Here is a 26252-nt window from a genome sequence, read left to right on the forward strand (position 1 = left end):
CTTGACTAGATCATTATTAAAGATTTCTTAGCTATGTTACTACCTAACAGTAAGTTAATCATGCACTGGTAGGAGGAAGAGGAAAAAAGTGAACCAAACCTAGCTCAGATGTGCACTTCTTGTTGCCCAATCACACAAGTTAAGTTGGTCAGTGTCCACAGATACACTTGCTGCTCAAACCATCCCCTCAGTACCTGGGAGAATACACATTGGTACAAGAGGTAGCAACTAGGCACCCAAGTTGTTTTTTTCTACTCCCCTTCAAGAAGCATTTTATTTAGTCCCACTGACAGCATGACGGTGTAAAAATGACTATTCTCTTTGTCTGAATTTTTCTATCTTTGTTTATTGCAACAATGGTGTTTGAGAGATCCTGCTCCTTAATCATATTATGTGGTATGTTCCCTAAAAATTAACATCTTAGTCAAGTTTTCAGGGATTGCAAAACTGCATCGCTGCATAAAACGCATGGCATTGGAAAATTATGCCTTTTATTTGTTGACTTGTCGGCAGATAGTTTGCTTAGAGCCATTTTACAATGGGGAAATAACTGCGACTGGGTCTAAGAGTTTTATACTATAAAGTTACATGATATTCCATTTCTCATACTACATAAAACCCAGCTTGCAAGATCATTTTCAGTTTTCTTTTCTTTTTGTTCAGCAGGAAGATTTTACTTTTTCATTAAGAACAGTTCTAAATCTTTTCTGCTTTGAAATCTGATTATTCCAACTTGTGAAGCTGTGGCATCCTCAGTTTCTGTGTTGATACATTGTTTTTTTCCAATTAAAAGTGCTCCACTATATGCTCATACCAGGCTTCAAATTTTGCACATCCTGTTGTGGGCTTTTCTGAACATAAGAAGGATCTGCACGATGCACCTGAACTCACCAGGAGTCTGTCTTCAGTATTGGGTCTGCAGTCCAAACCTAAAATGAAGCACAAACACTCCAGGTCAGAGAGATTCATCTAATACCGGAGGAAATTGTAATTGGTTGTACCATCGACTGTTTCAACACGAATGAAATCAGGTTGTAAATTGCCTTTTATGATGTATCAAGACTTTCCAATGACACAACTGTCTTTCCAGCTCTTGCCTCAAAACCTGAGTAGACTCAGTACTACATGGTGTTGCAGTAACCTCAGCAGATGCTGGAGGCAGCCCTGGTACTGCACAGTGCTGCAGCATCTGCCATTGTCTTCCATGGTTGTTCTAACCACCACCTTGGCCAGGAAGGGGTCGTCAAGAGGAACCTCTGACCTTGGATCTATAGTTGCCCCGGCCAACACTCATGAATCCAGGTAGGTCTTTGACTTAGTCGCCTCTGATCCGGCCAACATACATGGACCACAAGCAACATTAGAGGTTCTCTGCATCCTCTTGAATCCTTTATCTTATGGGGAATCTTTTGCCTGAAACAGATCTGAAGCTGTTAGACCATGAAAGGCTTTACTCTGGAAAGTTCTTGGATGAGTACCACCCTATGAAATCATCCATCATGAAAGCATTTGACTTGATGTCACTATGTAGACTTGGCAGCCCAAAGACTACAATACTGGATTTCAACCTTTGCTTCAGAAAGGCAATTAGTACTAGCTTTGGATGGTGTCCCAATTCAGTTGTCTTCATCAGCTGTCTTGATTGTTCAGTCTGCTTTGGCCAAATTACTTATTGGTCTCAAGGATTTTGTTGACTCAAGACAACCCTTTGGAATCTTCTAATTCAGAATGGGGGATATACGGTCTTTTGGCACGCACACACCTCAACACCTCCTAGGCAGATCTCGCTTGTTGAGTTTAATGCCTAAACAGCAATAGTTTTGAGTGTAAGCTTTCGTTCTATCCCTTTTGCTTTAGCTCATGGGTCAGTCCTGGGTCTACTAAAGTTATCTACCTCATGGGGTTTCCTGTATTTCCCTTTATAACATCTCTATGGTTGACTGTAGATTTGGTTTGGAAGGGCAAGTCAAACGTTCCTCAGGCATGGTGGACAACTTTAGAGTTCCAACAACCACCAAAGAAGCCATTTTTTTTGTCTTGGATCCTTCAGTGATATACAGGACTGACCCAAGCCCCTGATATTTTTCAGTCTGCAAAAATGTGTTGTTAGTGCTCTTCAGGGAAGGGGGTGCAGGAATGTTCTGTTGTCTTGGACATCATGTTCAATATACTGAACTAGTTTTGTATTTCACAAATTTTTGAGGATCTTCAAACAAAACTGCCGGGGCTCCCTTCCGTGAAAAATAAAACACCTTTCTGGAACAGGATGAAGAAATGCTCGAATATTTTCAGCAATACAAAAAACAAAATATCGCTAACATTTAAGATCTCACACCAAAAATAGAAAACCATCCCAGAAATGACTCCAGAGGGTGATTAACTCCAAAATTGAAAGAAAAATTTCACCCTTGAAGGAAAAACTTATATACATTAGGGTCAAAGAGGTCATTATAGATCTGGGTCTAAGCAATCCACACAGAAGCAGTGGGACAATGTCTAATCTTCCTCGATTTGCTGCCTTAATAATCTTGCAGTGCCCATTAGTCACATCTTTCTCAGCTTCTACTCCAATCACCAGGTAGATAGACATTCTGATGTTTTTGAAAGCATGAGACCTCAATGTCAAATAGCAAGACTGTTTTAAGCATCTTTAGTTTAAAAGGAACAGTTCACTTAGGCTCAATTAGGAAATAGAAGAACAGTTCCTAGTTGGCTAGGAAAGATAATGTATTTACTAATGACATTTTGTAGTTCTCAAAATGATAAATCACTACTGACCCATTTTGCACCCTATTCAGCATCCAAAAAGGACAGCCTCAGATGGTTGATGAAGTTAGACAACCCTAAAAGGCCTCAGGATTCATCACGTATTTTCACAAGCATAAGATCTACAAATTAAAAATACTTAAGCAATGTGCAGGTGTCAGCCACTGAAACTGCAACATCCGGTTGATCATGTTTTAGTATGTTGGATGTTAAATAAAGATAAAACTTTGGTGTCTAAGAAAACTTCTTTAGGGCCTGGGTCCCATTTCCTGTATAATATATTGAGTAACTGAATCACTTTAGTGATTAGTAAGTAACCCTGTTTAGGACTTATTCCACTGAGATAAAGTGATGACTTTTGTTGACTTTCAATTGTAAAGATGCTCAGTTACTCCTTAATATATTGTACAGGAAATGAGGCCAAGTCCTAAACAGGGGTAACTACAAACCTCTATTAACTTTGACTTTGACTCTAAAAAGGGGGAATTAAATTCCAGAATAAAGTATAGATCCAGTTCCTCAGTCAGATTACATATCTTATAGGCATAACACAGCTAGAGTTATACCTGAACTAGACAGAACAGCATTTCTTTCCATCTCCGACAGATTTGCAACTTACAATGTTGGCAAATACACTTCAGTCTTATCCTCGAGAAATCACTTCCTCCTTGCCTCTGCATCCTGGTGACTCTTTAAAAATCTGTGACTACGTGAAGCACTATTGATTCCGTAAAGGCTAAATTCCCATATCAATTACAGCTATGACCTCTTGGACCTCTAGCCCTTCCGCACAAGCTGGGTCCACTGTTCTAGAACAGTGGTCGAATCTGTCACAGTTCCATCTGTCACAATTCCTTGCAGGTAACTGCCACAGATGGTTCAGCTCTTGAATGCAAGAATATAGGAAATGTCAGGGATGAGAATAGGCTTTTCAGTTCATTGAGGCTCACCTCTCAATTTCATTAACTCCCATCATGGCATTTAATTGTATTTTGAATAACTAAAAAGTTTTTGCTTCTATTACATTGGTTGGTAAGTTATTGTAAATACTCACTGAGTGGAGAAGCTGTTTCTGATCAGTTTTAAATGTACTCTTGTCCTACTTTTTTGGTACACTATGAAGTGCTGTATTCATACTACTTCAATACTTTATATATAAATTACAGGCAAAGTGATTAAGGATCACTTGAATTATGTTGCAATGCTTTCATATAGTAAGTTAAAACTATATGCAATATATGTAGAAATTCATACAAATTAAATTCTGATCAAAGGTCTCATGAAACATTAGCCTAAGTTTCTCTTTCAGATGCTGATCAACCTGATGTGCATTTACAGCATTTGTTTTTATTTAATTGGCTGATGCACTGCTTTTGTTAATGTAAAACAATTTGAACATTTTGATATATTACTCAGCAGCTCATAAACATCACTAACTCAGAATGCAATTGACGTACCCAAATAGGAACAGTAAGAAAAATTCTTCTAACCTTTGTGGTGGTTTTCCTCCTAACATCAAGAAAATCTTTCATCTTAAAAAGACAGTGCAAAGTGGAACTCTTCACTGCCTCCAATCACTTTACAGTCAGATTGATACTTTAACAGACTTGCTTTATTTCCAACAGTTGTTTAAACAAAGCTACAAACCTAGCTATACTAAGTTTCTTTTAGTGGCCACTGAAATCCTTCAAGTCCTTGTAGATGAGTTCTTGAGGTTCATGAAAGGGGTTGAAAGTTTTGGCCTTCTTTCAAAACTTCAATACTATGAAAGGGTCTCCTCTTAATCCACAAATGTATGTGTTCCTTTTGAGCTTACGTCATCTGTGATTTTAATTTTGTCCTTGGCTTTGCTGCATTGAGAGTGTTTTATGCTTACTTAGTAGAGCGGTCATATTTGATCCGGCACTTGATCTGGCCATTAGTATTTTTAAAAGTAAAATTGTCTCAGTTCCATCCATGGTAAAATTACAGTGCTTACATTCTTGAGAGATCAAAGAGAGAATTCACCACATAGATGTCTTAGAACTTTGTTATAGTATGCCAATAAATCCAGTTATTCACACCTTTTAATAACACTTTTTAGGTAATACCAGAGCCGAGCAATACAATATGTGACTGACTAATTAGTCAGGATAGGGGTGAACAGGCAGACAATGTTCCAGTTTCAAGGCAAGAACACACAATATACAACTTCTACTGAAAATGCAGTCTGAGGGCTAAAACCCCAATCACAAACATGTCTTTGGTGTACACTTATCTCAGTATTATTGCTTCCTTGCCAGTGCTCTTGCTTGTCTACAGTTTCCAGGCTGCATCAGTCTAGACAGTTGTGCTCTATAATCATTCAAGTGCTGTCAAAACTCAATTCTCAACCAATACAATTAACACTTTCAGACATTGTTTCTCTTGCCCATATATTTTTAACCTGAATCCAAACTCTGATTCAATAGAATTGTCATCTGCTAAATTCTGTGTTTGAGAGATGGCTGAGTGAATTGTTGCAAATAAATGTTGTTTCATAGGGAAGAACTCAAGAACTATATCCTCCTACTAATTACTTGATTTTAATTACCACAGGATCAGACACAACAAATGCAACAATCCTAGTTACATCAGCAATAGACATGAATTTGCTTAAAGATTGTTTATAGCTTTCAACAGCCAAATATGTAAGTGTACAGATTACCACATTCTGTACTAAAAATCTTATTCTTTCCAACTGCCTTGTGGATCGGATATATTTCAAACACTTCAATAACAGCTAGTGCTTATCGTGCCTGTTCCAGAAACCAAACTTACACATTTGTTGGTAAAAGCATTACATATGGTGTCACACTTTAGATTATAATAGTTGATCCACCAGTTTATAAAATGAAAGTTCACTCCACAATCTAGGGCAAATACACAGGACAATATTGAGTCACTCTGGGTTCCATCTGTAATTCAACCATGTGGACCAATTGTATTACCGTGTTGTCCAAATATACCAAACAGTCATTTTTTTCCTAGCACGTTAAACCTTAAAGTGTGTTTTATTGTATAATTACAGGCAAGCCACTCACTTTTTTGGAGGACGATAACTGTTCTGTTGTTATTCCAATATTTGGACAATAAACAAAAAGTTGAAAAGATTATCTGTTGCATAGGCCTCCTCATTCTTTGAATGCAGTTTATCTTTCACATACTTAGTTCTCATCCTCCTTCCTCACAGTTTCTGCCTCTGATTGGAGTACTTGACATTTCATTTCAACAATTTGCTTCCTTTACATTAAACGGCAGTCAGGTCAGCTGCGTTGAACATGCTACTCACTCTCACTGTCTAAGGTTTATACATGGGAAAATGGCTCTCTCAATGACGTGTCAGAGAGCTAGCTACCACAGCATTGTGGGATTGCATGCCAGCAAGAGGCAGCACCTTTAGGGAAGGAGAAAATTTGTCGGGGGGGGGGGAGGTGGAGGAGGGAGGTTGGTGGTGGAGGTAGTGAGATACATCCTCCAAATGGTGCACAAAGTTCTTTGGTGGAGTTATGCCAAGGCATGTGCAGAATAAACTACATTCAAAGATTAAGGAATGCTATTTCCACGGTAGGTAGTCTTCTTGTATTTTAATGGCATTTTTCTATGCAGGGCAGTTTATTTACTATACTGAATGCCCCTTCCATTTTCCAAATCATTATTTGTGCTAAAAATATTAACTGCAAAAAAAATCCTAGAAATTGCTACTCAAGATTCAGGGCAAATTTTAAAAAATGGATGTGCAAGTCACTGTAGATATAAAGTGCATATAGACACGAGCAAATTGAAAAAAAAATCTGCTTTAGAATTTTTCCCATTCAGAGTTGTGAGAATTATGTCTACAATATATTAAAATATCTTGCATCTGCGTGCACTGTGTCAATTTTTTCCCATTGTAGCTTCTGATGTCCACACTTGTGCTGGAAACTATGCTAGGCTGTATTTACACCCTTCCCCCCCAAAGGGTTTTTTGCAGTGCACCACTGGGAGCTAACTAAGGGAGTCCACTCTGCTGGTTTGTATTTCCTAGATAACCACTGATATACTTCATGACCATATCTGATTCTTTTCTCTCTCTCTCTCTTTCCCACCACCCCCCCACACCCTACCACTAATCGCCTAAAGTTATGAGAGAAAAATAGCGGATGGGGAAGCGAGACTGACGAAATGGAATTCACGCACATCAGTTTCCTTGACAACAACAAATGCCTCAGTTGAAACGTGTACTAGATCGTAGCAGCTTTATCACTAAGCTTATTTAACATGCTAGTACCAATATGCTAAAGATTTTTTGGTTATCTAGGAAATACAAAATCACATGAGCCAATAGTTAATTCATCATCTCAAATTGCTCCCAACACCAATATGATTTCACCCTGGTATTTTATAGCTCCCTCCAGGCACAATCTAAGTTTGGAAGGTTAAAATTTAGAATCGTACTCCTAGGTATTTTTTTCCCAGTTTTAAATGGACATAGTATCATAGTAGATACAGCACAGGAGAAGGCTATTTAATCCATCATGCCTGTGCCAGCTCTTTGAAAGAGCTATCCAATTAGTCCCATTCCCCTGCTCTTTCCCCATAGCACTGTAAATTTTAATAGAAAAAAATTTTAGTAGGAAAAACTTCCTTGCCACCAATATGCTTTACTAAAATCTTCATGACAAATCACTGTATATGAAAGTTTGAATGCTTACAAAACCAATAATCAATTAAATTTCTTGTTGCTATTTACTAAGTTACTCTGCATTTCTAAATAATGGAATAATTAGAAATTCCATATTGTTTACAGAATTGTGTCCCAGCTTCATCCAATGCTTTGACTATTACACTTACGTACTAAAAACCAAGTACTGCACATGACCACTGTGATGGAAAAACAAAATATTTGACTTAAAATAAAATTAGTCAACATTAAAAAAAGTACTGTTTTCTTTTTACTAAGTTTCCAAATGGAAGAACAACATCATGCTAATAATTGGGCAGTGCCTTGCACTTGGAATAATTAAGCTACTTATTTTTGTGGGTGATTTGGCTTGTTAATGTACACAGCTCAACAGACAAAATTGTAATTTCTAGTCATGGTCTGGTGTGAAGCCCAGTCTCAGGGATTGAGCAAATGAAGCCAGCAATTTACAGCTGTTACCATTTTGTTTTCCAAGGAGAAAAAACTGAACACACTGACTTTTGGGGAGAAATTGTTTAATTTTCAAATGAAAGGACACTCTTTTAATGAAGGGTCCCTCATGATCTTCAGTTCTCTATTCTCCTTTCTGGTAATATGTGCCTGAAGGCATTAGGGGCTCTATGAGGAATCATCTCACGTAACTTACCATCAGAGTATATGTTGCCAAGAACTTGCCGAGAAGAGACTGTAAGAAGTGCTTTTCTGCAAATGGGTATATTTAACCACTTGTGGACCAATTCCAGTTCTATGTATAAATGTTACTGTATGCATATCTTACCTCTTTTTGCTTCTACATATTTTATCTGTAAAGAAATGAGTATTTTAGCCTATGTACAGTAATCTAGTGTTGTAATATGTTTCCACCTTCAGAAATGACAGGAGGATATCCTATGCAGTCTCCAGTAAGTAAGTTTGCTGAATTTGGGGTTAATTGTTAAACTTAAGCTTTCCTCATTGGGCCTCCAGTACACAGTATCATCTTGCCAAGGTGATGGGCAATTTTTGAAAATCAGTGAATTCAAATACTCAATTTTTTCAGGGTGTTTGAATTGAAATTAGGCAAAAGACAGAAAAAAATCCTTTGCATCCAACCGTTACAGCTCCATATGGTTTTGAATCCTGGTTAATCTACTAGGGTATAGATCTTCTGAAGCTGTATCCTTCCTTTCTCATCTTATCTAAAACGACAACCAACGATGCAAAAAAATTACAGTTCTACTTTACACTGAGGTTTTCCCTACCAGAAATGTCTAAACAGCACCTTGTAAAGCACAATTTTTAAAAATCCACTCCAAACCTGGTCTTCCACCTCCAATTTGATAGAGTAGGAGACGTGCATCCATTATAGAACCAGTTGGGAAAACCCCAACTAGCTGTTGCTACAGTGGCTATTCTCTCCTCCTTGTCTTTTGGATCAGACATTAAACGGAGCCTGCCCCCTCGGTTGGGTGTAAAAAAAGATTCCATGGCACTAGTCAAAAAAGACAAGGGGAGTTGTCCCGGTGTCCTGACCAATGTTATCCTTCACCAACAGCACTAAAACATATGTAATGGTCATTTACTTTGTTGCTGTTTGTGAGATCTTGCTGTGCACAAAATGGCTGCCACGTTTGCCTACATAAGTGATACTTCAAAAAGTAATTAATTAGCTGTGAAGTCCTTTGTGATATATTGAGGACATGAAAGGTCCCAATATAAATGCAAGTTCTTTCTTTCTCCTCCCACATAATGCAACTTTTACGTAAGCACAAAAGCAATACAATGTAATAACTGAAAAGCAGTTAAGAATTATAGTAACACATTGAAAACGCAGCCTGGCTTCAAATTATTTAGGGTTTTTCCTCCTTGACTTGATTAACAATGTTCCTACATAATTAATTACTAACTGCTGGATTCCAAAAAAGCAATGTAACACTTTTACTTTAGGCAAATGTTGCAATTATGCAGAATAACTATCCCAAACCAGTTACTTTAAACCTACTTACTATATCACGTCAATTATTTAAAATTTTAATTTGGGGTCAGTAGTACATGGGGTTAAAACACTGCCCAACCCTCTCTGGAGTATAGGTTTGAAAGTAGCCCTGGCTGATAAAAGTCTTTTTGCTCTCTTGGCTCGAAGCGTCCTGGTAGTTTGGGTTGAGTCAGCCATGTTGCTACAGACGCGAGGCCACAACTCAAAACTGGCACTAATTAGCAATCTCACTCAACATAAGATTGACTAGTATTAGAAGTTGAAAAATTAATACTGGTGTTGTAGGGGGTGCACTTTTGAGGTTCAGCAAGGGGGCTTTGCTCCGCAAGTGGCTGTGTTGTACCTGTCCTGAGAACTCTTAATGCTTACACTGCGAGCATGAAATGGGAAATACCCAATACTTACAAAAATGTATCCCCAAAATTGTTAAATTCCAAATATAGCTCCTGATTTACTCTGAATAAAAACTCGTACAATTACAAGCTGCTCATATAATGTAAGGGAATGATGCTGTGTTAAATGTTCTGTGATTATGTTTACTTATCACAAGCCACCAGTATTAAGCTTATTATGCAGCAAGTCTCTAACTAATAACCATAACATAGTGAAGATACCTTTTGTTTTAGGTTCAGAATCTTGCACTGATACAGTGAGATATACCTACTTAAATAAAACCATGAAGGAAGTAATCAAATTGTAAAGCAACACAGTGGAGCAGGACACGGTGGGCAGGGGGGTCCCAGTTTGTTGTGACTATAGCACAAGCAAGGCGACTGATTCATGGTTAGAAAAAACATGAATGAAATCACAATATACAAACTGCCAAACAATAGTGAAAATCTTGAAATTCCCTGTAATAACTGGGGCACTATTACTCAGTGGCCCCAAAAGGAAATAGTTGGAATTGCTAAATGGGATTTCCAAAACATTGGTAAAAGTCCCAGAACTGAATAACAGAGTTTGACTTATTTGATCACAGTAAAAAAAAGAATTTCTCTGATCATCAGATCAGTATGTAACTTAAGTTAACAAGTCCCACTTCTTTATCGGAGTTGTTTTGGAAGCAGAAACCAAGTACTATTTGGCGAGTAGGGGGAAATGAGGATGAAAAAATGAGGGCCAATAGAGCAAATGCCAGTGAAAAGCCTGAAAACAGCACTGACAAATCTGGCAGCAAGTTGCTTACTCGTCTTATCAGCCAGGCACAATACAAGTAGAAAATAAATTTAATCAAACAAGTCATAAAGAAAGCATCTGTCACAGTATTTAATCAGGCAAACATTCGAATATTAATTTGGATTTACTTTACAAATGTGGGCCAATACATTAGAACATAAGAAACAGGAACAGGAGTAGGCCATATGGCCCCTCAAGCCTGCTCCGCCATTCAATAAGATGACTGATCTTAGACGTCAACTCCACTTTCCCACCCGATCCCCATATCCCTTGATTCCCTTGGGGTACAAAAATCTATCGATCTCAGCCTTGAATATATTCAACGACTGAGCATCCACAGCCCTCTGGGATAGAGAATTCCAAAGATTCACAACCCTCTGCGTGAAGAAATTTCTCCTAATCTCAGTCCTAAATAGCCAACCCCTTATCATGAAACTATGTTCCCCAGTTCTAGATTCTCCAGCCAGGGGAAACAGCCTCTCAGCATCTACCCTGTCAAGCCCTCTCAGAATCTTATATGTTTCAATGAGATCACCTCTCATCCTTCTAAACCCCAGAGAGTATAGGCCCATTTTATTCAATCTCTCCTCATAGAACAACCCTCTCATCCCAGGAATCAATCTAGTGAACCTTTGGTGCACTGTCTCTAAGGCAAGAAAATCATTCCTTAGGTAAGGAGACCAAAACTGTAGACAGTACTCCAGTTGTGGTCTCACCAGAGCCCTGTACAATTGCAGCAAGACTTCTTTACTCTTGTAGCACACTACTATACAGATATGTTGGCCAGATTGATGGAGAGGGTAGTATTCTATCATCTTGGTTGATTGGGGCAAACTTGGAGTTGAAGCAAAGGAACTTCCCTACAGCTCAAGAGAAAAATCAAGGGCAAGAATCTAGGCGCGCTTGTGTACCTTCTTCTAGATAGCTGAAGAGTGATGACAGGCCTGGGAATGGATCACCTATCCCCTTGGTCAGAAAACTGTGCTCAACATAAAGGGGCCTGGAATATATTGTTTTAAATGGTACACACATTTATTCTACTATTTAGTATGCACTACAGTAGGATGTGTTACTGGATAAAGTTGATCTAAAGTACATAAATATCATTTACTTCTGTGTAATCTAAGTGCACTTTGTTATTTTTCAGACACAGCATATATTAAATTTTGCTTGTACAAATTTGACTCTTTCTCCTCTTAAGCAGAACATATCAGGTTGTTCAGACAACATAACCACAATTAAATCACTGATTCACAACTGGTTTGAAATTAGTGTAAACTGGACTTCTTTTCTGCATCATCAGTGGAGTAAACATATGTGCCACTTCAACTCTAAACTGCACACTTGATTACCATCGGTCACTCTTAAAATGAACCACTCAATTTTGAGCTATGTCCAACACATCAAGAGTAAGGTATGAAAATGTAGAATATTTCAGTAAGTTATAAATTGCTATGAATAGGAAAATCTGTTGTCATGTCTAATTCTTCCTCCTTTGACAGAAGTCTTTACTTGCAGAATGAGCATTACAAGGGCATAAAAAAATTAGATTTTCTGTTCATTCTGGTACATGCTTAACCTCAAGTTTACTTCAACTATGAAAACAAATTGTCCTAATTGCTACTTAAACAAGCAATTACATCAAAGGGTTAATGCCCCTTAGATTAAAAGTAACATCCTTTACTTCAGACAAGTTGACTTTGTGCCAGTTCAGTCTTTTATTAATTTGTGGTCATCAGTTAATTACTACTGCTATATCAGTTGTATCAAAAGACATCCCTTTTTGAAACTCATTTGACTGATGCAATGTGATGCAAGAAAGTAATGTAAAACAAGATTTGACTGCCATAGATAGGGTCCTCTGAAATTCAGACACATATGGAAAAAGTTTAATACCAGTTATATTCACACAGGTAAGATATTCCAGCTACCATCAGTCTCAAGTACATGGCCTGGCCACAGGGGACATTGTGAAAGTGAGGCTTGAAATGACAAGACTCAATATGGGAATACAAAGTGTAGGCTGCTGCAGGGATCTACATAAAACAATTGTCATGTTGCATGGGGCAATAAGTAATTGCCTGTGAACTTTCATACTTGATTGGGGAAGACTGGCACAATACAGTATATATGCCATTTTTCAGTAATTGTATGGATATTATTGCCAATAATGGTTGAAAATAACTTCTGAGATTTTCCTTTACTGCTACAATAAGACCTAAATTCATTCAAACATCCATTCTCAGTCCACCAATAATATTCCAAAGTAGGTAAAATGTTGTGTTATACTATTTGTTGTATTGTGACAGGTGGTTACATTTTCAAATAAAAAAGTGAAACTATTTGATGATTAAGTGTTCGAATTAAATGCCACATGATGAATAGGGAAATTGTTTGAGTTACTGTCTTCTGGGCAGGATCTGTAATTTTATTAAATTTGATGATGACGATGATGACACGTGCACAAATCTTGAAAATCTGGGGGCAAGAGAAGAGAAAAATAAACTTTGCAAGTTATCTGGAAGGTAGTTTACACAACCTGTCCAAATACAAGGTGAGGCATGTCATTTGCACAGAAAAAGATCAAGGGGGGCAAGATGCTCGACAAATAAAGTTGATAGCTACTTGCCCTACAAACAAAAGTTCAAAAATAATTTGGGTCCTGTGCTGGCCTTTTAGAACATATTTCAATTTTATAATCATAATACAAGTGCTGTTGCATTACTTTAGAGTCAATTGTTAATACTCACTTTATAAATCTTTAAGGATCCAACAGGATTTCTACATCAAGAACAACTACAAGTTTTATTTCAAGAATGTCTTGTAAAATGTTAATCTGGGAACTTCCTCAACACTATTGTACTCTATATATAATTTCCATTAAGTTATTTTGCAATGGGAAGCTTGCAAGTGTGTAGGTCAGCAAATGTTAATGTTGTGGCATTGCTATATTATATTTGGATAATCTTCTGAAAAAAATTATCTGCAAGCCATTTTCATCTTAAAAGTAAATTCCAACAAAATAGTCTACCACCAAAGATTCTCAAAAGGAATTTATTAGGATTGTGAAAATACAACAAAAAATATTTCTAAAACTTCTAAAATTAACTTCATTTCTGACAATTAAAAATTAAATCAGCACCATGCTTAATTGATATTAAATGGCAGTAAATCAGTCAATTATTTTAGGTAAAAGTTTCAAAACAGACTGGAAAGATAATGGTATCACATTTTGACACTTAGCAAGTTTTACAAACTGAGACTTTAAACTTAAAGCAAAGAAACTTACTAGCATACTATTTTTGGTTTTATTTTAATTGGTTCCTACTCACATACTGTGAACAGTAAATGAATTCCAAATTTGACCTCTTGCCAAAAATGCATTTCTTTATGCACAAGCATTTTTCTTTGATAATAAAAGTGCCCTGCTTCAAAGAAGTTGGTAAAGATTGGAATTTACCAATTCAAATTTTAGAACTTTAACTAGTGTACATCAGCCAGGCTCGCAAAGGAAAATGGGGGAAGAAACAAAAAGTACAAAATCAATATTTTAAAATCCCAGTTATTGCACATCACTCATCTACTAAATTTGCATCACGACACCGTTTGAATCTGTGGCACCTTGCAAAATGACAGCTATTAATGCAGCAGGCTTCTACTCTTAACTTTTATGCACAATTCAGGCCAACTCTAGCTGCTTGGCTGCAAGTCAAATGCACTGCAAAATATAAGGTTGTGTTTTCAAACAGATAGTCCTACTCAAAGTCAGCACAGATTTAAATCTGAGGAAAGCAATTTTGTGGAACATTTTTGAGCCATTAGTTGTCACTGCTTGTATGAAAATAGCCATATTTGATGTTTATTACCATTGAGAATATGGTGGGCTTCAGACAAGGCAGAGTGGCTTTTAATAAATACTATTCAAGCCAGTATCAACAGCCTTGGTCTGATTAAACCCTATGTGTCTTCGAACTGCTGCACTGCAAAGCTGCTGGCACTTGAAGCAGACTGGCAAGCACACAAATTCAAAATCACGTACAATATATGAGTGGAGGTGGGGCAGGTTTCAGCTCACTATTTAAAACAAGGGCTGCCACAACAATTTTTATATGGTTTGTAAATCATTCAAAAATGTACTTTTATGAAATAAGTCATCTATAATTGGTTGTGTGTGAAATGTATAGTTTATGCTTCTAGTTATTAACCTCTTCACAGCTACAATCTTGGTTAAAATCGAGCAAAATTACATTTGATTGCATTTACTGATCTTGTCTGCTGCAATTTTGTTTCCAAATTAAGTCTCCACCTGTGTAAAATCTGTTCAGATGTGGGCTGGATTACTTTGAACCAACTTGGCAGTAGTATTGGATAAATCAGATTCTGCATGACTTCTCAGTTAACACAAAACAAGAAGAATAGGGGAAAATCCATCAGCAAATTTGGATGCCTGATCAAGATTCGTGTTCTCAAGCAATTGCCTATTCTATATATTAGATGCAATATAAACAAAATTTAAAAGCAAACCTTACTTAAATATAAAATCTGATATTCAGGTCTTACTGCTAATATGTTGATCTGTATAATTACAATTGAACAGTGATAGGGTTGGTGATGTTTATTGCCCAGTTTCACAATAGTTATAACACCGCTGCTGAAACGTTGTTACATGAATATAACAACTCTCAGATTACAGTAGCACCTAATTGTTTTTGCAAGTAGTAAAAGGCAACTGGCAGGGCAAGTACTGGCAATGTGTGTTAAACTCAGCGTTATAAAAGAAAAATACAAAAAAATTATGCATCAAATGTTACAATAGAAATTACTTAATGGTACATTGTCATTCATTTTGAATCTTGGAAACCCTCAAGTGGTAAATGAGAAATATCTAGGTTCACAACTATGAAGAAATGTCTACAATAAATGGCTAAACTCTTCCACTAAACAATGGAATATGAATGTGCTTAACAGTAATATTTAATACCCTATGTATACATTTTACTGTACAAATGTTCAAGGAGGATTTAAAACATTTCTTATGCAAGGTGTGGCACTGATTCAAATGACTTGAGCCAGGAATTATTGTTTACACATGTTTAGAACAAAGCAGCCCTTGCTTTACTCACGACAGAAAAGCATAGTTCTGAAAACTTTACCACAATGGTTGTAGAATTCTTTAAACAAACCACACGAAAGCCAAATAGTCTAAACTATATAACAAAGAACTTTATCTCTACATAATCCCAAATGACAAGGTCACAACTGACTGAAGAACTACAGAAAGAAAGCTGGGGAAAGCCCAGAAAGAACAAAACAAGACTTTTACAGTGATTAGTGATCTAGAATGTATGTAATACTTTCAACTTGCCAGCAACAGATAATCCACATGTATGCAACTAGTAACTAGCAACCAGTAAGACATGTACCAAAATATGTAAAACATTTTTATAAGTTGTACTGCAAAAAGAAAACAAACCAAATGATGTATATGGTGTTAATACTGTGATACTATAAAGTGCAGAATAATCTGTGCCTTTAGAATGTTCTAAAATACCATATTAACCAAACAGAAAATGTAATCTGGAAGAGTTGGCCCCCATAAAATGTTGTCATTGACATGTCACTCACTCAGATTTCCACTTAACATTAAGATGACCCCTTCCCCCTACAAAGCAAATAAATGCAATTTCCTCTCTTTACAGGTAACAGTAATTTAGGCAATAGCTTGCTACATGAATGCACTCACATTAAAAGTTCCCTATCAATTGTTAATTATGTACCATCTGATAGAATGCATATAATTTGACAACTAATCTAAATACATTAAATACCAGTAACTCACATTCACAGGTAAGAGCAAAATGATCATAACCTAACTTAAAATGTGCTACTTGCTTTGTTAATCATAGGTTAACATTTGTCTGTAAAAATCAAACGACTTTGCAGTTTTCATTTAAATGCCTTTTTTAATAATTTGCTTCATGTTCACAGAAGTTCCACTGACCAGTTTTATATGTTTAAGGTCCAGATGCAATGCATATTGTATAAAAGAGAGCACTTCTTAATAGTTTTACCTTGCATGAATAAACCTATGTACCTTTTAACTCTACAGACTTCTGCATTACATTTAACAAAGCTCAGACACACAGCATGCCTAGCCCTCATATATACACATCTCTAATCACAGGTATATAGGGTGTCAAATATACTATAACCTCCGTATAATGTTTGAAATTTGGTAACAAAATGAGAAAACTAAAAATATTATTTACGTGTTCTTCTAAAATATCTCTCATTTTGTGCTAAGTCAAATGTTAGCTCACATGAAAAGGACTTATTTCATTATAATTCAGCATATTATCTGACGATTGCAAACACTTTTAATAGCTTGAACGTGTACAAAAGTCTTGGTTAATTAGGGAAATAAACACTCAGTTTTTTTATCAAGTAGGAAACACAGTTCATAATGTTATTACTTAGCAGCTGCTTACGGTTTACACGGTTGATAAGTGGACGAACATCCAGCGATGGGTGACAAGTCGAACTGTCAGTTGTGGAGGTTTGGTGGGTGGTGCTCCCTCGGAGTTAAACAGTTACAGTTTTACAGGAAGTGTTTCTATTACAGTTATATCAGTCTTCCTCCCCATCATCTCCGGGAGCTTCTTCTTGCTGTTCAGATCTTTTCTCCCGCTGTTTCTCCTGTATTTTCTTCATCTCCTCTGCGTATTTACTGAAAGTATTTCCAAACTTGGCCCACACTTTGTACGGTATCGTGATAGAATTGCGGTATGATGGTTTCACCTCACTTACTCTCATAAAAACGCCATACTTGTTTGACCCAACGTCAAAGAAAAATCGCTTGTTGTCCACAGTAAGAGATGTCCCTTCGGGCAGCTCAGTGGGTTCCTCTTCGATTCCATAATCGTCGATTAGTTTAGCGAGTGCATCACGGAATTCAATCAGCCCCTGAGCGGGTAGGGCGATAGTTTGACCCTGCGAACCAAGGCCATGTCCCCGGTTCACGGTCTGGCGGATCCGTAGGAACCGGCCCCGTTGGTTCTCTTTTAAATCCATGTAATATTTGCGGTTTTCCCGCACCAAGAATTCACTTTTCAGGGCTCGCCTCGGCTCGTCCGACTGCAAGTCCGGGTTACTGGGGCCGAGCTGTGCGTAATGTTCGATGAAATCGCCCAGGTAGTCGCGGAACTCCACGGCAACAGACATGGAGAGAGTTAGGCGACTTTTATTGCCTCCCGCTCCCACCTCCGCTATCTTCAGGAAACGGCCTTTTACATTCTGCTTCACGTCTAGGTAGAAGCGCTTGTTCTGAATGTCCACCCTCTTGGAAGCCAATTCCTGCGTCTCCTGCTGCAGCTGTTGCAAGCTCGAGCTGGCCGCCCCTTGCTCGCTTCCACTGTCTCTATCCGCCATGATGGTAGCCTTCTTCCAAACTCCCAGCAGCCGGCGATCTCGCGAGACTGCAGCAAGGGGAGAGACATTTCGTTAGAACCTTTCTCATTGGCGAGAATCTCCAGAAAATCGCACCGCCTGCCAATCACTGGCCTTTTTACAAGCTTCCTACCTCGCGGTCTGCCTCCAACTGCTCAAGTATCGCAGAAAGCAGCTGATGTCTGCCCTCGACAAAGTGAAGACATTGAACACCGATAATATGGGTAAAGTGATGGAAAAGGATTTTGTTCCCGTTCGATTACAATGAAGATTTTTAATCATCCCATTTTGCTACCATAGGTAATTGTTCAGTGCTATTGAAAGTCTCCCACAAGAATAACATAATATGCTAATTTTGTAATAGGTATTTACCTGACAATTAAGCCAATTTTGCTAAACATTCAGGCTCAATAAATATTGAAACATAAACACAATGCCAAACGTAGTGCAACTATTTTATTGTAATACACATAAATAACAGCAGTTGATAACCAAAATGGCTGCATTCCCTAATGAACCCATAAAGCTATTACATACATATTATTCAGTAAATAAATCAGTGGTACTTCAATGTATTGGAACTCGTTCCAATTCAATGACACTTCATCTGGTCGCTATTTTGTTTTGCACATGAAATATTATGCATCCTTCAAACCAAACTACAGCAATAGACATTAGTTTTGCCACAAACTGGAAAAATCAAGAAAATCCAAATTGTAATAGATTATATTGCACTTTTCCTTTTTATTATTAATCAGGTGTCTTTAAATGGGGCAATATAGATAGTCACCCCACGTTACTACATTATTTTCACAATGACTTTGAAACCTCTCCCCATAATTGATGAAATGTATACTTTTCCATGATAATTTGGCATCATTTTACGTACAATTACATTGCAGTAAACGAATGGTTGTACATTGCGTATTTGTTTTCACTAGGCTGAGTGTCAATGCGCAATAATTGTTTTTTCATATTTAATGAGTTAGCCCATATTCCAAGCAAATTGTATTGCTGCCTTAACCTTCCACCAATTTTGACTGAAAATGAACATCACAACGTAAATGAAAACGATCGACATATTACTAAAGAATCTACAAATATATAAATGGGAAGAAAAGCCTGGTGACACAACATTATATTATGGCTTTATTGTCCGTTTAGTAATGTTTACATGAAGTTTGTTAAAATGAAATGTAACAATAGTCGTTTGGGGTTTCAAGATTTTTTAAAATCACTAAAATATAAATCATTACATACTATATTTGATCAATTATAAACGGTTCTATAAACGATCAATAACAAACTTAACTTTTATGGCAGTTCTTCAAACATGTCCTACTTACTAGAAACCACTGCGTTCTCAATACGTTCATGATTAATAAAATAGGCCACATCATCTTATATTTCACAAAATGCTCCCGGAAATTGTCCTAACTGTTTGAAACTCAAAGAAAAGTTGACACATTATAAACCTTCACAGACGGGGATCAATAACTAGAAATATTAATTTCTATGAAATATGTTTGTGATTCGGTATTAACAGTAATGGAAACATTCGTGTATCTAATCACAAATTTATCAAAATCTAATTACATCCGTCCATGGTTGACACACAGATCCAAATCCCCACAAGGACACTGCATTAATCAATAGATTTTATTTTCAACGATGAAAGTGAAGTTACACAAAGAAACCTAGGTCTCTATTCCTTAAGGTGCGATTACACCTTTCATGTGATTGATTAAGTAGTACCGAATAAAAGTACCTTGTATACTTGCATCGTTTTCACTTGTTAGGTGCGCAAGTATTATGTTCGCTATAGTGAACTATGCCAAATAAAATCACAGCCGAGGCGACAACTCATGTTGTATAATTTCTGATTAAATATTCTAACATGTTAAAACCATAAACTTATCATTTCAGGTAACTAATATATCTACTTTTTAAAAAACGTCACATTGCATAATTATCACGGGAGATAACGTAGCTACTAGTGGATAGGGAATTCTAATCAAGATATTTCAGACATCACAACTGTATGGGGCAGGCTTGATGGACCAGATGGTCTTTTCCTGCCTGTCATTTTCGTATGTTCGTATAATTTTGTAGTCTGAATTAATACGTTAACATAACTGGAAACAAGATTAGTTAGGAAAGCGAACGGTTTTGAAGACAAAACGATCTTGGTGTTTGGCAAAATAAGCTTCTGAAAACGCAAAAAATCCTGGTTAATAAGCAACAAGCAATAATTAACAAAGTTTCCTAAGGGGTTTCCGGAAAGTTTGATATCTATACTACAGTTAACATTCTCAATTTCACCCACAAAATAAATCCTTCTTTCTAACTTACATCATACCCAAATGGAAAATATGCTTTGAAAAACCCCGTGAAGAGATTCGCGTGTCATTTTTAATATTTTTATTTAAACTAATCGGAAACGAAATTATTCAGACTCAAATTTGTACACAAAACAAAATATTTCCATTTAAACTTTTTTTTATAACGGATTTATTTATTTCAGATAATATATATATATATACCATATGTACTTTAATCAACTTAAGACTTAAGCCGCAGTTGATCGTGACTCCGTTTACTTTTTCATTTAGTGGGCAATATCCACGTTGAATGGAAACGTTTACTCTTTTAAAAAATAATTTAGCTACTCAAAAGATTAATATTAAAATAATTTAATTTGCCACTTTTTAATCCTCAAATTGTCCAATTGATTTCCGTAAATGGACAATAAGTCAGAATTTTACAATAACCAATGCAGTATAAGAATATCAATCTTTCACGTCAATCAGTACTTCTGTTTCATTGTAAAGAATAGATCAGATAAAAGAACGGCCGAAACTATTCCATGTCGAACATGTATTAATTATGCCAGTAGTGTGTTATGCTTCATTGTAAAACGTTGGACCGGCATTGGCTTCAATTCAGGGATCATTGAAAAAAACGTTGCTCTTCTACAGCAGTATTTTGCTCTAATATCCACCAAACTGATCTTTTCCAAAATAATTTTGAATCTGATAAGAAACCTCAGTTTTATACTCTGCGGAGAGCGAACATTTAGTTTAGTTCTTACAGTGTTAAAAAAAAGTTATGACAGAATCGTCACTTGTGAAATTATTAACTTCTCATTAGTGTCGAAAAGGTTAAGAAAAATTGTGGTTCTAAGACGAAGCTTTCATCGTTTTATTTCAACGTTTATGATTCTATCTTATAGTGAGCTGTCTGCCAATTATTGTATGTACAAACAACATAAAACTCTAATGTCAAAAGCAAAATACTGCGGATGTTTGAAATCTGAAATAAAAACAGAAAATGCTGGAGAAACTCAGCAAGTCAGGCAGCATCTGTGGGGAGAGAAACAGAGTTAATGTTTCAGGTCAAAGACCTTTCGTCAGGACTGGAAGATGTTAAAAGAGAAAGAGTTAACGCTTTAACTCTTTTAACATCTTCCAATTCTGACGAAAGGTCATCGACCTGAAACGTTAACTCTGTTTCTTTCTCCACAGCTGCTGCCTGACTTGCTGAGTTTCTCCAGCATTTTCTGTTTTTATTTAAAACTCTAATGTGATTACTCCAACTTGTTTAAATGATGTGCGGTTTGATTTTAAAATGCTACAGTATCATCTGAACAAGTAGTATAAGTTTTTGGTCTGACAATCAAATGTAAAATTCCACAGAACGTTTTTTTTTAATGAACAGTCCATTTGAAAAGTGTAAGATACTTTCCAAATAGATCATCTGTAAAATAAAGTGTCGTCGGTCTTTTTCTTGACTTGCGTGCAATCTGCTTCAAAAGAATGGGATGAAAAGCCGCGTTCTTTTCAGGTGTTTAAATGACCGCGTCTGTTTCATCTACTTAAAATAACTAGTCTTTAAGTTTAACGTTTGACAAGCAATTTTTATAAGTGACTCCTCGTACATGTTCCTCAAAAGACAAGCAGCGTGTATAGATTTTCTACTGGAGTTTTATAAAGGCAGGTTCCTCAATTACAATGCCTTTGAGGTACGTTTTTAAAGCATGTTTGCACTTCTGATACTACAATCTAATAAGAAAAAGAACATTAAAGACAAAAGTTACACATTACACCCTTTAAATCCTGAAATCATTAGAACAAGTCATACCGCTTGGGGAGTTTTTGGTACTTTAGCAAGATAGATTTCTCATGGTTTTCATTGACGCGTAAGAAAAGTGCATAACATGAGGATGGCGTATCTTCTCCACAGGGTACACAATAAGTTAACAACACCATGCGTTTTTAGAATAGTCACAGAAACCAAGCTTGGGCATTTTGTTCATACCAACGCATGGAATTGTGACCAACATCCGTAGCAATCAGAACGCGTATACGAAAATAATTTCATAGGCCTTTACAGTTTATTGCTTTCTTAATGAGAAATGCCATCCGAGATGATATATATATATTATTCTTATTATCTGTCTTTTTAATCTTAAGGCAATGCTAAGAAGAGAATGTTGAGCGCGCTTTTGTATTCCAAATGCACCAAATTCCTCGCTCCATGTTTCTCAAACTACTTTACTGTATTATAATTCCAATCAAAACTAGTAGATCAGTTGCAACAAATTTATATTTACTTCTAAACAGTTTTACAAGTTGTCAGGTATCAAGTTCTTCACATAAAGAAGGTTAATGGTTTGCGCCTTTGTCAACTGTTAATACAAATATTGAAATATTATAATGAAAAAAGGTGCATGGGTTGTTGATAATTATTTTATTTACAAAAAGAGGAAATCTTTAATAGATTACAATTAAATTGCAGTTTTATCCATTGAGATAAGAGGATGAGCAATTTCGCAATTAAAGACCAGCAGTGATAACCAAAGCAAAAACATGACTAAGGCTTAAAGCATAAGTACTTAACATGCTATCTGGATATTTTACAAAATATGCTTTATTAAATCCTGCAATCAAAGTATTGTAAGAATTCGCTCTTAAGTCAAACCCATTCCCCGTAAAAAAAAAGGAAGCCCTTTTTACTAAAATGCAGTATATTTTTAAATTTCTTATATTGATAGTCTGTTAATATTAGCACAATATATTAACACCAAAACATTGATGGGCGTTTCATTGAATAGAGCTCTTTTCACCAATAGGATGGGACTTTTGTAACCCAAAACTGAGCTAGCAATATTATTGACAATATAGGTGCCTTTAAAGAAAATGAAGAAAATATACAATGCCCACTTGAGATGCAAAAACATCAGTAAAATAATAAACAGAAGGACTGCGACCTTACCCTGCAGCTTTTCTGCTCGCAGACTTTGCAGATGTAGGTGTGTTACCTGTCAGAACTATGATGGCCGAACAGTGAAGTGCAGTTTTATTAGGAAGGCCTGATCAGAGTGCTGCCACCTTGGCACAGTCGATGGTGAGAGAAAGAGAAAGCGACTCGTCTCACGACATCACGTTGTCCTGCGTCCCGACACGATCTCCAGTACGTCAGGGCAACGTACCACATGCCCCCGGAACTTCCAGCTGGAACCGTGGAGTCAGAGGAGTTGGTGCTGATTTACACAGAAGGTTACTTGTAGCGAGAAGCGAGTATTTTTCCATTCGCTTATCTTAACGTTATATTTTATGTTTTTGCAGAGAGTGCACCCGAAGAGACTGAATGCAAATGGAAAGTAGCTACTGCATTTCTTCTTGTGAAAGTCTCAATAACGTGCTCTGCCATGGGTGGTATTAAACCCGCAATGAAATGGTTTTCATCCTGTAATGAGAGATATACGGTGTTTCTGTTATTCTTTTTTAGGTGCCTCGGTGAAGATGATGCAGATCATTCGCATGCATTGTATAAACGCTGATATTTAAAGATCTGCCAAATGTGCTACTTTCAATACTATATGGTTAAAATGGAAACTGACTAGAGAAAAAAGTGAGACATTTTTGTAGTTCAACCCCAACAACGGACTAAAACTGTTGACGTATTTAGTCAATGCGCATGATGGCTTCTGTAGGTAATTTATCCAGTTTCACATATCTATGACATTGCTGCAATCTCTTCTGCATAATACAGCTCTGCATATTCATGTACGTACAGTTTCACTAAATAATATTTTGACAAATGTTTTCTTATGTCTCCATATCTCAATTGTGACAAAAATCGCTGTTGCAAGTCGACAATAGGAGTTGACTGGAAGAATCATGTTTACAAAATCAATGTTTTCATGGCTGCACAGATCTGGGTATTTTTGTGTATACTGTCACAAGGAAGACAATTGTGTAAAGATAATTCTGTAAATCTTGAAAATGGAAGAGTAACACTGCATGTTTTTTCAGAGCCTAATCTTACCACTAGTAATTTTGCGAACCTTGTAGGTATCAGGACTTTACGAAATGCTAGCCAAAAGATGTAAAACCAATACAGCCATACACTAAATTCACTATTACCCGCCCATATTGTAGCTTTTTCATGTAGGTTTTTTTAATGTGCGTATGCTATTATCCTTTGCAGAGAACCATTTGCCTCCTCAGAATATTGCTCCCTCGCCAGTCAAAACCTTTCTTGTTGATCTATCACTTCCCTCACTGGACTAGTTCATATCGCAACCTCTTTCCAATTCCATTTTGCTTGCTATTCCCTATTGTGTTAACTCAACGATAGTCATCTTATCTATAATCTATATTTCAACCTGCAAGGAATTCTGGGCTGATGCATCACACTGTGATTACTACTGTTTCTCACTGCTTCTGTGTATTTCCTTTGTAAGAAGTTGAAATATTGCTTTTTAACTAGATGACTTTTTAGAATAATCTATTCTTTATTAAATAAGATGGCTACATTAGCACTTTTAAAATGGCACATCAGATCAATGGAGTCGATTCAAATAGTGGAGTGGTTACTAATGGACTTGGTAGGTATGGAGGAAGATCACATAGAACAGTTTGTGCTGGACTTGGTAGATGAGACACCACAGAGCAGGAAATAGGATAAGGATAAAGTTGAAGGGAATAAGGTAAAAAGGGATAGTGAAAGTGATATTGGCTGAAAATTAAAGGAAGCTACACAAGAGTCAGAATCAAGAGTGCAGGAAAATAATTGGATCCCATAAGAAATGATACAAGTATGGTTAATAGCCAATTGGCTGGCAAGAATTCACTAATTTGGAGAGAAATACTGGATCTAGCCTCCAGAAACAGTCAACACAAGAAGAAAAATCTTTACTTAAGGTGCTTATACTTGAATACTAGATGTGGAGATGCCGGTGATGGACTGGGGTTGACAATTGTAAACAATTTTACAACACCAAGTTATAGTCCAGCAATTTTATTTTAAATTCACAAGCTTTCGGAGATTTTCTCCTTCCTCAGGCAAATTTGCCTGAGGAAGGAGAAAATCTCCGAAAGCTTGTGAATTTAAAATAAAATTGCTGGACTATAACTTGGTGTTGTAAAATTGTTTACAATTGAATACTAGAAGCATTCATAACAAAATGCCTGAACTAGACTTTTGTAGCAGTAGGGAACTATAAAGTGATAAGAAGATAATGCCTAATTCCAATAGATGGAAATAAATACTACATAGTAGGATACAGAATGTTCAGGAAGGACAGAACCCTTGAGAGGTAAAGGAAGCAGACCTTGTAGGAAGTGAAACACTATGTAGCAAAATAATCTGGTTGGAGGTTTCTAATGTATAAAACAATTCTTGAATTGTAATGAATAGGGAACTCTAGAGGGTAGTGCCTGGACAGCTGGAGGCATGGCTGTCAGTGGTGGGGCAAAGGGAGGGGGTGCAGAAGAGACAAAATCAGAGCAATGAGGGGGGAGGGGGTGGTAGTGCTGGTGGAGGTTACAGACATAGGGAGGAGTAAGGCCATGGAGGGATTTAAACACAAAGATAAGAATTTTAAATGTAAGGAACAGAGGGCCTGGCAACCAATGTAGGTCAACAAGGACAGAGGTGGTGGGTGAGTGTGACTTGTGTGGGTTAGGATATGGGCAGCAGAGTTTTGGATGAGCTGAAGTTTATGGAGGGTGGAGGATGGTAGGCCAGCCAGGAGAGCATTGCCATAGTCAAATGTAGAGGTGACAAAGACATGGATGAGGTATATGTTTAATATATTTACCATAGTTACAAGCTATTATTGTCCGTGAAATGTCAAAACAGTGTCTTCTGTGCTAACCCTCAACATAAAATCGACCCTTA

The 26252-nt window shown here is 36.8% G+C and overlaps 1 protein-coding gene across 3 annotated transcripts; it reads right to left on the reverse strand.

Annotated features, from left to right (window-relative positions):
- Positions 1-388: 388 nt before the first annotated feature.
- On the reverse strand, positions 389-23446 carry LOC137332455 (transcriptional activator protein Pur-alpha-like). 3 transcript variants are annotated; one of them, XR_010965669.1, is made up of 3 exons: positions 23340-23446; positions 17108-18094; positions 389-929 (listed from the first exon to the last, which is right to left on the reverse strand). XR_010965669.1 is itself a non-coding variant. In XM_067996311.1 (2 exons), the coding sequence occupies exon 2, from the start codon at positions 18045-18047 to the stop codon at positions 17247-17249; it is 801 nt and encodes a 266-aa protein (XP_067852412.1). In that variant the 5' UTR covers positions 18048-18094; positions 23340-23446; the 3' UTR covers positions 16563-17246. The 3 variants fall into 3 exon arrangements, 1 of the variants encoding a protein (XP_067852412.1); XR_010965670.1 differs by lacking the exon at positions 389-929 and adding an exon at positions 12969-13097; XM_067996311.1 differs by lacking the exon at positions 389-929 and having other exon boundaries at positions 16563-18094.
- Positions 23447-26252: the final 2806 nt, after the last annotated feature.

The sequence above is a fragment of the Heptranchias perlo genome, chromosome 14 (assembly GCF_035084215.1).
Source record: "Heptranchias perlo isolate sHepPer1 chromosome 14, sHepPer1.hap1, whole genome shotgun sequence".
In the NCBI taxonomy this organism is placed as follows: domain Eukaryota; kingdom Metazoa; phylum Chordata; class Chondrichthyes; order Hexanchiformes; family Hexanchidae; genus Heptranchias; species Heptranchias perlo.

Coding starts and splice junctions, on each gene's coding strand:
- LOC137332455 (XM_067996311.1), bottom strand. CDS start 18,047: ATGGCGGATAGAGACAGTGGAAGCGAGCAAGGGGCGGCCAGCTCGAGC.